The sequence below is a fragment of the Stomoxys calcitrans genome, chromosome 5 (genome assembly GCF_963082655.1).
Source record: "Stomoxys calcitrans chromosome 5, idStoCalc2.1, whole genome shotgun sequence".
NCBI lineage: Eukaryota > Metazoa > Arthropoda > Insecta > Diptera > Muscidae > Stomoxys > Stomoxys calcitrans.
In genome coordinates, this window is record NC_081556.1 from 97159215 (window position 1) to 97172968 (window position 13754).

At 42.0% G+C, this 13754-nt stretch overlaps 1 protein-coding gene across 3 annotated transcripts in view; it reads right to left on the bottom strand.

Moving 5' to 3' along the window:
- LOC106080903 (uncharacterized) overlaps positions 1-13754 on the bottom strand; it is a 562885-nt gene that overhangs the window by 386895 nt on the left and 162236 nt on the right. For all 3 annotated transcript variants that reach the window (XM_059369019.1, XM_059369021.1, XM_059369020.1), the window contains one exon: positions 6787-8652. In XM_059369019.1, the coding sequence (XP_059225002.1) occupies positions 6787-8208 (1422 nt within the window). In that variant the 5' untranslated portion in view covers positions 8209-8652. The remainder of the gene's footprint in view (positions 1-6786; positions 8653-13754) is intronic.

Below are 13754 nucleotides of genomic sequence, written 5' to 3' on the forward strand. Positions count from 1 at the left end.
TACAACATTTGCATCAATGAATATTTAATTATTTAATTAAATGAGTAACATTTGGATTTTAAGGCAAATAAATGGAACAAAACACCAAAATGGAAACATAATAGAGAGGCATATTCAACGACTACATGTGTGAGTATGTGTGAATACATATACATTTATAACTCTGTACATCTCCATACATTGCTGAAAGCAAATACAAAGTACATGGATATCCTTTTATAAGGATGTTTGCCAGTGTAATGGTATTTAATAGCTACTAAATGAGATATTTAGACAAAGATAAAATGAAACATTGGTGGCATGGACAAAAACATTTCCATTATAGCTGGCCGGCCATATGTTGTTGAACTGAAGGCAAGTGGTGTTGGCTTGAGCCGAATTTATTGGTGTGTGTTATGTGATGATAGTTTGTTCCCTTCGAGATTATAATGATGTTGATTGTATGTTTTTTGGGAAAACAATAGCTAATTGATTATATAGCACAGCTGTATGTCATATCTTATCTTTGCAAAATTTTTGCTTTGTAGTTTGGAAATATTTAAACCACAAAATGTTGTTTTTCATAGACTCTTCCTCCTAGATTCTAGTAGGGTTTTCTGATGAAAAGGTATTGGCGTTGAAAAAGAATTGTGCCTAGATATACGTATTATTTAAATTTGGAAGCTACTTGCAGTCGACAGACAGCCAGGCAGCCAAATCCCTGGAGAACGTATATCCGAACACAAAAAAATAATACGACCGTCGCAGATCTCTCAACGAGATGGCTGAACAGTTCAAAAATCATCTGTACTGGGTGCCAGGCTACAGAGATATCCCAGGGAATTGTAAAGCGGACGAGCTTGCGAGACTAGGAACTACCTGGGAACTAATATCCAGGGAAACTGAAATCAGTGGGTATGCCTCTAGCGACATGTAAAAATTCACCTGTATACAGAGATATCCCAGGGAATTGTAAAGCGGACGTGCTTGCGAGACTAGGAACCGCCTGGGAACTACTATCCAGGGAAACTGAAATCAGTGGGTATGTCTCTAACGACATGTAAAGTAAGTTTTCAGGACCAGGTCCGAAGGACTACGAATGATAGAAGGTCACAAAGAGGGAGCTGTGAGCATTCCAAATCTATGTGGCCTAATTTAGACTTGAAGAAGTCTGCCGCTTTGCTGTCATTGGTTAGAGCCGACGTCTCAGTCATTGTGCCCGTCGTGACAGGTCACTGTCTAATCGGAAAACATGCTGGCAGACTGAAGGTTGCCAACAACGACTTTTGCAGAAGCTGTGTGGACATCGAAGAAGAAGAGACTATACAACATCTGCTGTGTGTATGTCCGGCACTGGCAAATTTTGCAAATTTCGCCCATGAACATTCCACTAAGGAACAGGGGCAAGCTTCTCACATATCGATGAGTGCAGTCCGATTCAAATTTTTAGCGTAATGATAAGGGGCCTCCTTTTTATAGCCGAGTCCAAACGCCGTGCCTCAGTGCGACAGTTCTTTAGAGAGAAGTTTTACATGGCATAGTACCACGCAAATGTTGCCAGCATTAGGAGGGGAAAACCACCGCTGAAAATTTTTTCTGATGGTCTCGCCAGGATTCGAACCCAGGCGTTCAGCGTCGTAGGCAGACATGCTAACCTCTGCGCTATGGTGGCCTCCACTCCTCCTCCGGCACTGGCACTCAGAAGGAGTTGCACTTAAGGTTCTCAAACTCTTTGAAAACTTGTCTGATTTAGCGGATGTAAAGCGATCTGGATAGTTCAATGGTAGGAACTAGAAGGCATCTTCCTTCTCCATTGTGGTATCACAATGTACGAAAACGTCTAAGTGAGTCTGATGGGAGACTGCCACTTTAACCTAACCTAACCAAAGATGCCTATTAAAATCAACACCACTTCGTTCAATCACGCCAAGATTTTTAATGCCCATAAAGTTCGTTCATTCATTTAGTCGAGTAAGCAGTTGCGTACAAGTTTCTCTGAAGCAGTAAAATATTAAGGAAGCCTTGTTTCGTTAGGATGAAACCCAGACTAACAGGATAACTGACAAAAAGTGCTATCAAATCAAATCACCTTATTATACCCACCACCGAAGGGTGGGGATATATTCATTTTGTCATTCCGTTTGCAACACATCGAAATATCCATTTCCGACCCTATAAAGTGTATATATTCTTGATCAGCGTAAAAATCTAAGACGATCTAGCCATGTCCGTCCGTCTGTCTGTTGAAATCACGCTACAGTCTTTAAAAATAAAGATATTGAGGTGAAACTTTGCACAGATTCTTTTTTTGTCCATAATCAGGTTAAGTTCGAAGATGGGCTATATCGGACTATATCTTGATATAGTCCTAAGACCCGATCCCCCGATTTAGGGTCTTAGGCCCATAAAAGCCACATTTATTACCCGATTCTGCTGCAATTTGGGATAGTGAGTTATCTTAGGCCCTTCGATATCCTTCGTTCATTTGACCCAGATCGGTTCAGATTTCGATATAGCTGCCATATAGACCGATCCTCCGATTTAGGGTCTTAGGCCCATAAAAGCCACATTTATTATCCGATTTTGCTGAAATTTGGGACATTCAGTTGTGATAGGCCCCTCGACAGCCTTCGTTAGTTTGGCCCAGATCGGTTCAGATTTCGATATAGCTGCCATATAAACCGATCCTCCGATTTTTGGCCTCAGGCCCATAAAAGCCACATTTATTGCCCGATTCTGCTGCAATTTGGGACAGTGAGTTGTGTTAGGCCCTTCGACATCCTTCGTCAATTTGGCCCAGATCGGTCCAGATTTGGATATAGCTGTCATATAGACCGATCTCTCGGTTTTAGGTTTTGGGGCCATAATAGGCGCATTTATTGTCCGATTGTGCCGAAATTTGGGGCAGTGAGTTGTGTTAGGCCCTCCGACATCCTTCGTTAGTTTGGCTTAGATCGGCAAAGATTTGGATATAGCTGCCATATAGACCGATCTCTCGATTTAAGGTTTTGGTCCCATAAAAGGCGCATTTATTGTCCGATTTCGCCGAGATTTGGGACAGTTCGTTGTGTTATTGTATAACAATATTTTGTTATACACAAATGAACAATGATTTGTACCTATTAGTATTTGGTCCAAATCGGAACATATTTCGATATAACTTCTATGGGACATAAGGTATGCAATTTACACCGGATTTTGATGAAAGGTGTTTTACATATATACCAGAGGTGGTGGGTATCCAAAGTTCGGCCCTGCCAAACTTACGCCTTTTTACTTGCTATACCCTACACCACCACAGTGTTGCAGTGTATTACAACTTGGTGCATTTATTTGTAACGCTAATGAGTTCAAGTGTGCTAAGTTCGGCCGAGCACAATCTTATTGGGTTGCCCAAAAAGTAATTGCGGATTTTTCATATAGTTGGCGTTGACAAATTTTTTCACAGCTTGTGACTCTGTAATTGCATTCTTTCTTCTGTCAGTTATCAGCTGTTACTTTTAGCTTGCTTTAGAAAAAAAGTGTAAAAAAAGTATATTTGATGAAAGTTCATTCTAAGTTTTTTAAAAAATGCATTTACTTTCTTTTAAAAAGTCCGCAATTACTTTTTGGGCAACCCAATATATACCCTCCACCATGGATCGCATTTGTCGAGTTCTTTTCCCGGTATCTCTCTTTAGGCCAACAAAGTATAAAACAAAATATGGTCCGATTTTGACCATAATCGAATTGAATGTTGCTGACTATAGTAGAAGCCATTTTGTAAAATGTCAGGCATTTCGAATAAGAATCTCGTCCTTTAAGGTTTGAAGAAGTAAAATTGGGAGATCGGTTTATATGGGAGCTCTATCAGGATATAAACCGATTTAGACCATATTTGGCACGTATATTGAAGGTCATGGGAAAAACCGTTTACCCAAATCGGATAATAATTGCGCCCTCTAGAGGGCCAAAAAGTCAAAATCTCAGATCGGTTTATATGGCAGCTATATCAGGTTATGGACCGATTTGAACCATACTTGGTTGTTGGATATCAAAATCGGATAAGAATTGCGCCCTCTTTAGGCTCAAGAAGTCAAGACCCAAGATCGGTTTATATGGCAGCTATATCAGGTATGGGCCGATTTAAATCATACTTGGCACATTTGTTGGAAGTCATAACGAAACACGCCATACAAAATTTCAGCCAAATCGGGTACGAATTGCGCCCTCTATAGGCTGAAAAAGTCAAGACCCCGGATCGGTTTATATGACAGCTATATGAAGTTATGGACCGATTTCAAACATACTTAGCACAGTTATTGGAAGTCATAATAAAACACCTCATGCAAAATTTCAACCAAATCGGATAAAAGTTGCGCCCTCTAGTGGCTCAAAAAGTCAAGATAAAAGATCGGTTTATGTGGCAGCTATATCAAAACATGGACCGATATTGCCCATTTACAATCCCAACCGACCTACACTAATAATATATATTTATGCAAAATTTACTGCTTTGAAAGTTAGAGTGCTTTCAACAGAGGGACGGACAGACAGACGGACAGATGGACGGACAGACGGACAGATGGACGGACAGACGGACGGACAGACGGACGGACGGACGGATGAACAGACAAACGAATGGACATTGCTAGATCGACTTTAAATGTCACGACGATCAAGAATATGGGGTCTTAGACGAATATTTCGAGGATTTACAAACGCAAAATGCAAATACAAATGGAAATTTTGCCCATGAACTAAGGAACAAAAGCATATTTCTCACATATCAATGAGTGCAGTCCGATTCAAGTTTAAGCTCAATGATAAGGGGCCTCCCTTGTATAGCCGAGTCCGAATGGCGTGCCGCAGTGCGACACCTCTTTGGAGAGAAGTTTTACTTGGCATAGTACCTCACAAATGTTGCCAGCATTAGGAGGGGAAAACCACCGCTGAACATTTTTTCTGATGGTCTCGCCAGGATTCGAACCCAGGCGTTCAGCGTCATAGACGGACATGCTAACCTCTGCGCTACGGTGGCTACCAGGAGTTACAAACAGAATGACTAATTTCATCATGGTGGAGGGTATTACAAGGAGAAAAGCTAATCCCATTGACAAGTATACCGATAGGCTTAGAATCAATTTCTGATTCGACAGAGCTATGTTCATCTGCCTGTCTATGTATTCAAGTGTTCAAACTACAGGCCGCATTTGTTGTCCGATTGTCATAAAATTTTGCAAAAGTCAATTTTTTGGTGTAAGGACGAACGCTATTCATTCATGAACAAAATCGGTTCAGATTTAGATATAGCTCCTATTTATATCTTTCATTGTAACTACTCGAAATATTCGTCTGAGACCCCATTGAGTATATATATTCTTGATCGTCGTGACATTTTATGTCGATCTAGTCATGTCCATACGTCCGTCTGTCAGTCGAAAGCGCGCAAACTTTCAATGCAGTAAAGCTAGCCTCTTGAAATGTTTCACAAATACATTTTATTAGCGTAGCCATATCGGTCCATGTTTTGATATAGCTGCCACATTAACCGATCTTTTATGATACAGCTGCCATATAAACCGATCTTGGGTTTTGACTTCTTGAGCCTCTAGAGGGCGCTATTCTTATCCGATTTGAATGAAATTTTGCACGACGTGTTTTGGTATGATATCCAACCAAGTATTGTTCAAGGGTGGTTCAAATCGCTCCCTAACCTGATATAGCTGCCATATAAACCGATCTTGGGTCTTGACTTCTTGAGCCTCTAGAAGGCGCAATTCTTATCGGATTTGAATGAAATTTTGATCGACGTGTTTTTCATGATTTCCAACAACTGTGCCAAGTATAGCGCAAATCGGTTCATAACCTGATATAGCTACCATATAAACCGATCTTGGGTCTTGACTTCTTGAGCCTCTAGAGGGAGCAATTCTCGTCCGATTTGAATGAAATTTTGCACGACGTGTTTTGCTATGACTTCCAACAATTATTCAAATTAGATTCAAATCTGTCAATAACCTGATATAGCTGCCTTATAAACCGATCTTGAATCTTGACTTCTTGAGCTTCTAGAGGCCCCACTTTGCTGTTGTACATAGAGCTTTCTGAACCTAATGTGGCTCCTTTTTATCTGGAGGCCATCGTAGCGCAGAGTTTAGCATGTCGGCATATGGCGCTTAACGCTTGGGTTCGAATCCTGGCGCGAACATCAGGAAAAATTTTTCAGCAGTGGCAACATTTGGCAGGTACTACGCCATGTAAAACTCCTCTGCAAAGAGGTGTCGCACTGCGGCACGCCGTTGGGACTCGTCTATAAAAAGCAGGCCCCTTATCATTGAGCTGAAATTTGAATCGGAATGCACTCATTGATAAGTGAGAAGTTTGCCCCTGTTCCTAAATGGAAAGTTCATGGGCAAAATTTTTGCTTTGCATATATTTATATGATAAAGTCATTCAAAGAACTTGTCGCATGCGATCCATGGTCTAGGGTACAAAAGATTTGGTCCTATCGAACTTAACGCGCTTTCATTTGTCTAATACTGCATTAGTTAAACCGATTTTCATTCAACTTCTAAGCTTTGCATTCTCCTCTGTCAAGGTGTTAGACATACTCCTTTTTCATGGCATGGCAGTTTTCGTTGTGACTGGTGTCTCTCAACACATTCCCACCCCCCAAAATCCTTAGCAGCCCTGTCTGTGTTTTATTTACCATGTAGCACGAACAACTAACAATTCATGCCAAGTGATGGTTGTCATTTGTGTTATGGGGTAAAGCGAAAATAGAAAGCACCATGAGGCAAGAATGAGAGATTTAAATAAACTTACCTCAGTTAGAAAATCATCACTAAATGAATGAACCAAATGTGTTGCAATGGGGGCGCCATCAGTGTTACAGCGGTTGCCAACGGTACAAGGATTATTGCTGTGACGACTGTGACTCTCATGGCTGTGGCTGTTGATGCCTTGGCTTTGGCTGTTGTTCGTGTTGGTGTTGGTGTCGACAACAACATTGTAACTTGTGTTCGCATTAACTCGACGACTGCTGCTGCTACTATTATCCTGTCGCGACGATGAGGAAGATATGCTGGCAAAGCGGTGACCCTGTGTAATTGTTGACACATTTGCTTTTAATGTCTCCAGCACCGGCTTGAAAATATTCAAATGTTTGCTGTGGCGTGTTATGGCTGTGGCAGAACGACGCCTACGCTGTTGTTGTTGCTGCTGCTGCTGCTGCTGTTGCTTGGAATACAAGGACTCATACGAGGGTGGCTCCTTGGCCTCAGATGCTGATGTAGACATAGCGGTATTGGCTGATGCCATGGGAGCTGCAATTCCAGATGAGCACATCTGAGCTGATGACGATGATGATGATGAACTCGCCGGCAAGGTAACTGTAGCGTTGTCATTTGTTATGGAGTGTGGGGCAGGCATGGGGGTGGCATTGGCTTGGTTGTTCGACGACGACGACGAGTAGTAGGAGGAAAACCATTTGCTGAAGCCCGGCAGGCGACCATAGGAAGGATATGATGAGAAACGATTTTTATGACTCTCTAACGATGATGCAAATGAGGTAGCCATAGTCGCGTTGCTCGCTAATGTACTCTCATTAGGATAACAATTATTGTGAGCATCTTCAACGGCCACCGCCAACAGATGACTGGTGGCACTGGTGCCGGCCAAAACCTCATCAGTCAATGCCGATGGGGTTGGCATGGCCGCCAAATTTCCGCTATTGGCATCCAGCACAAGGCTGCTGGAAAAAGGCACTAACGGTGTGGTCACAGATGCATCACATAAATCCTCCGTTGCATAGTAGGTGGTGGTGGCCGCCCCACCCCCACTTCTCAGACAATCACTTGTTGCTACAAACGAGGCCGCAACCGGCACCTGCAAGGTCGTGGGAGCGGGCTGCAAAGCCACAATACGCGTCGGAGTCGCTATGTAGGCCACAAGACTTGAGGTGGAGGTGGTGGTGGTGGCATTAGCGGCGGGCATCATTATCTTGGGCGATGGCGGCGTAGGTGACGGTGGTATTGTGGGTATACTCGTGTAATCATATTGACTCTTGGATTTCCTCAATTGCTGGCGATGCAATTGTTCATCTTCATCCTCGGATGAGGTGTCCGTATTGGAGGCTCGCTCATATGGTGTCCACAACATGGAGGAGAGGGCCTCTTCGACGTCAGGTGGCCGACGCTGCGAATGTGGGTGGCCGTAATTTGTGGTGGTAGCTCGTTTTGTGGTCATGGTGCTGTGACGTTGGAGGTGGCAGAGGCAGTGGCAGTGACGTTAGTTTATGGGCTTTGTTGGGTATAGTGATGGATATGCGTCGTTGGACCCTATCATCAAATGGAGACATTTCACTATTGATATTGGTATTGGTTTACCAAGAATTTCATTTCCTAATACATTGCAAGTCTCGCTCTCTCTATCTTTCAATGGTCTTGGTGTAAAGGTCCTTCCGCCCACCCTCGATTACTTAACCCTATGCAGAGGACAAATATTTGATATTTTACAAATATTTTCCATATCCCAAAGATTTATGGAAATGCCTGGTGAAAACATTCTGTTGTAATTCAATATCTTTCTCTTGTGCCATTTGTGCCAACAAAATGTTTTGGCCCTGCTGCCATCGGGACAAGGGGTTGTCGATGTTTGGCCAGTGCCATGCAATGGGCTGTTGTGCTCGACCTGCAAGAAATTGAAATGAAAATTCATGAAATCCTTTTGAGTTATGCGTAGCAGCAAGGATATTGTTATTGACATTTCTTGCGTTCCGTGTGTTTTGCCTGAAAGTACTAAAAATAAGGGTAGTCCAGAAATGTAAATGCTTTCTGTCTGTCCGCCTAACGGGTCTGGTGTGTGCGAGGAGGGGACGGGTGGGATTTTAGTAAAACCAATATAACAATACCATATTTCTGGCCTGTTCATATATTTGTCTCCCTGCCCCGCCTAGAAAGGAGTGAGTGAGTGGGGTATGTGCAGTAGTGTGGAAAGATTTATGAAAAAATAGAAAGGAAAATTAAAAACCAAAAAATATTTTTGTTAGATATTCTAAAAGTTGGACACCCCTTTTCTGGGTAGCATTGAAAATCTCTGGGCTATTATTTCCAATGGCATTCCAATATTGATTTCGATATTGGGTGATATATCATACAAAGGGATACATTCTATTTGCTTTTGTGTGAGTATTTGTTGATATTTGATACAGGACATGCTTGGTGTATTTTTTTTAATCGATTTTGAAACCCCTGTCTTCTGTAAAGTCAACACCACAAATCATATGCATACATTGTCCACATTTCAATGGGGGTAAAGAATTTTTGGTTTCTCTTAATGGAAAAGGAAAAATGATGGAAAAAATTCTATAACGCTTTTGCTGGGAGGTAAGGGAGCATTGTTGGAATGGGAAAAAGCTATGCAAAGACTCAAAGTCCATTGAAGTCCTTTGAAAAAAGTGTAAAACAAGTAAACATGGTTTAAAATCAGCATGAATTCAAAGTTTTCAGGACCAGACCCGAAGAACAACGAATGATAGTTGGTCACAAAGAGGGGGCTGTAGGCATTCCAAAACTATGTGGCCTAATCTTGACTTGAAGAGGTCCACTGCTTTGCTGTCACTGGCTAGAACAGACGACTCAGTCAATGTGTCCGTCATGACAGATTACTGTCCAATCGGAAGACATGTTGTCGAACTGAAGGTTGCCAGCAACGACTATAGATGAAGAGGCTATGGAACACCTTCTGTGTGTGTGTCGCGCACTGGCAATCAGAAGGAGTTCCACTTTAGATTCTCATTTCTTTGAGAACCTGTCTGATTTTGTGGATGCCAACATTAGTAAGTTATTGACCTCTTTAAAGCGATCTGGATGGTTCAACGGTATGAATTAGAAGCCATTTTCCTTCTTCTATTCCTGTGGCATCACAATAGACGAAAACGTCTAAGTGAGTCTAATGGCAGAATGCCACTTAAATCTAACCTAACCTTAACACTCATGTCCTAACTTCAAAGACATGATAAGCTAAATTTTAGCATATCCAATATCGTAACCTTTTAAGAAATAAATTTCCTTAATGAAGGATTGATAATAGATCCAGAATATTTCATTGGTGGCGGGCATAAAACAAACTCTTGACCGTCAAATAACTTCTAGTGTCTAAGGTTTACCCATCCAGATCACTTGAAGAAGCACAAAAACTTGTGAATGTTCACATCCCTTTAATTTAGACAAGCCCTCAAAGAAATGAAAAGCTAAAGTGAAAGTCCTTCCGCCTGTCAGTGTGGAACAACCGCACAGCAGATATTCTGTTGTTTGCACCTCTTCAGCGTCCTTACAGCTACTGCAGATGTTCCGATCAGACGGTGACCTGTCATGACGGAAACAATGACTGAGATGTCTGTTCTATGCAACGACAGCAAAGTGGTAGACCCTTCAAGTCTAGAGTGGGTTACAATATTATACATGTCGGCTATAGGCATAACGAAAGATTCCAATTCCCCTGGAATGTGTAAGTTAGCTCTTAGCTAGTATGGGTCATCGAGGATTGCATATGGGCGATATCGGTTCAGATTTGGATATAGCTCCCATATAAGCCGATCTCCCGATTTGACTTCTTAAGCCCTTTCAAGCCGCAATTTTTGTCCGATTTGGTTGAAAATTTGCTTACGATGTTCCGTTATGACTTCCAATAAGTGTGCCAAGTGCGGTCCAAATCGGTCAAGAACCTTATTTAGCTCTCATATATACCGATCTCTCGATTTGACTTCTTGAGCCCTTGCAAGCCGCAATTTTTGTCCGATTTGGCTGAAATTTTGCATGGGGTGTTCTGTTATGACTTCCAATAAGTGTGCCAAGTGCGGTCCAAATCGGTCAGGAACCTGATATAGCTCCCATATAAACCGATCTCTCGATTTGACTTCTTGAGCCCTTAGAAGCCGCAATTTTCATCCGATTTGGCTTAAATTTTGCTTGTGGTGTTTTGTTATGACTTCCAACAAGTGTGCTAAGGCATAACGAAAGATTCCAATTCCCCTGGAATGTGTAAGTTAGCTCTTAGCTAATGCAAGAGTGCTAAGTTCGACCGGGAAGAATCTTGGGAAGCCACCACCATGGATTCTGCTAAAAATTTATACAAAATAAAGTTTTGTTGAAGGCCATAATTTTGCTCTACAAGCCAAACCTTTGCCAAACCAACAAAAATTAAAGCTTCTAGGAACCGAACAAGTATGATCGAATGACCGGTTTATATGGGAGCTATATCAGGTTATAGACCGATTCCAACCGGACTTGACACAGTTGTTGGAAGTTATAACAGAGCACTACGTGAGAAATTTCAGCCAAATCGGACAGAAATTACGGTTAGTAAGGACTAAAGAAGTCAAGTTGGGAGTTGGGATTATACGGGAGCTATATCAGGTTATTAACCGATTTAGACCGTAGTTGGCACAATTGTTGAAAGACATGACGGAACGCCACACGCAAAATTTCGGCCAAATCGGACAAAAATTGTGGCTTCCAGGGGCTTAAGAAGTCAAATCTGGAGATCGGTTTATATGGCAACTATATCCAAATCTGAACCGATCTGAGCCAAATTAAAGGAGGATATTTAAAGGGCTAACTCAACTCATTGTTCCAAATTTTGGCAAAATCGGACAATAAATACGCCTTTTATGGGCTTACGAACTTAAATCGTGACATAGGTCTATATGGAAGTTATATCCAATTCTGGACCCAATTGCAGCTTCCAGGAGCTCAAGAAGTCAAATCAGGAAATCGGTTTTTATGGCAGCACACGCAAAATTTCGGACAAATCGGACAAAAATTGCGGCTTCCAGGGGCTCAAGAAGTCAAATGTGGAGATCGGTTTATATGGCAGCTTTATCCAAATCTGAACTGATCTGAGCCAAATTAAAGAAGGATATTTAAAGGCCTAACTCAACTCATTGTTCTAAATGTTGGCAAAATCGGACAATAAATGCGCCTTTTATGGGCTCACGAACTTAAATCGAGACATAGGTTTACAAGGCAGTTATATCCAATTCTGGACCGAATTGCAGCTTCCAGGAGCTCAAGAAGTCAAATCAGAAAATCGGTTTATATGGGAGCTATATCTAAATCTGAACCGATAAGGCCCATTTGCAATCCCCAATGACCAACATCGATAATAAGTAACTGTGCGAAATTTCAAGCGGCTAACTTTACGCGTTCGACCGCTATCGCGATTTCGACAGACGGACGGACGGACATGGCTAGATCGACCTAGAAGGTCGAGACGAGTAAGAATATACATACTTGATGGGGTTTAAGATGAATATTTTAAGGTGTTACAAACGGAATGACTAGATTAGTATACCTCAATCCTATGGTGGTGGGTATAAAAACGAAAACATTTAGCTGCAAATTTGTGAAGATACTTTTTCCGCACGTCCGTCCGTCCGTCTGTCTGTCCGTCCGTCTGTCCGTCTGTCCGTCCGTCCGTCTGTCCGTCCGTCCGTCTGTCCGTCAGTCAGTCAGTCAGTCCGTCCGTCCGTCTGTCCGTCGGTCTGTCCATCCGTCTGTCTGTCCGTCCGTCCGTCGGTCTGTCCGTCCGTCTGTACGTCTGTCTGTCGAAAGCACGCTAACTTTCGAAGGAGTAAAGCTAGCCGCTTGCACTTTTGCACAAATACTTCCTATTAATGTAGGTCGGTTGGGATTGTAAATGGGCCATATCGGTTCATGTTTTGATATAGCTGCCATATAAACCGATCTTGGGTCTTGAGGTCTAGAGCCTCTAGAGGGCGCAATTCGTATCCGATTCGAATGAAATTTTGCACGACGTGTTTTGTTATGATATCTAACAACTGTGCCAAGTATGGTTCAAATCGGTTCACAACCTGATATAGCTGCCATATAAACCGTTTTTGGGCCTTGACTTCTGGAGCCTCTAGAAGGTGCAATTCTTATCCGATTGGAATGAAATTTTGCACTATGTGTTTTGTTGTGATATCCAACAACTGTGCCAAGTATGTTTAAAATCGGTCCATAACCTGATATAGTTGCCATATAAACCGATCTGGGGACTTGACTTCTTGAGCCACTAGAGGGCGCAATTCTTATCCGCCATATAAACCGATCTTGGGTCTTGATTTCTTAATCCTCTAGAGGGCGCAATTCCTATCAGATTGGAATGAAATTTTGGACGACGTGTTTCGCTATGACTTCCATCAACTGTGCTAAATTAGGTTCGAATCGGTCAAGTACCTGATATAGCTGAAATATAAACCGATCTTGGGTTTTGACTTATTGAGCCTCTAGAGAGCGCAATTCTCATCCGATTGGAATGAAATTTTGCACGACGTGTTTTGTTATGATATCTAACAACTGTGCCAAGAATGGTTCAAATCGGTTCATAACCTGATATAGCTGCCATATAAACCGTTCTTGGGTCTTGACTTCTTGAGCCACTAGAGGGCGCAATTCTTATCCGATTTGAATGAAATTTTGCACGAAGTATTTTGTTGTGATATCCAACAACTGTGTCAAGTATTGTTTAAATCAGTCCATAACATGATAAAACAACCATATAAACCGATCTGGGGACTTGGCTTCTTGAGCCACTAGAGGGCGCAATTCATATCCGATTTGCTTGAAAATTTGCACGAAGTATTTGGTTATGATATACAACAACCGTGCCAAGCATGGTTCAAATCGGTTCATAACCTGATATAGCTGCCATACAAACCGATCTGGGATCTTGAGTTCTTGTGTCTCTAAAGGTCGCAATTATTATCCGATTTGCCTGAAATTTTGTAC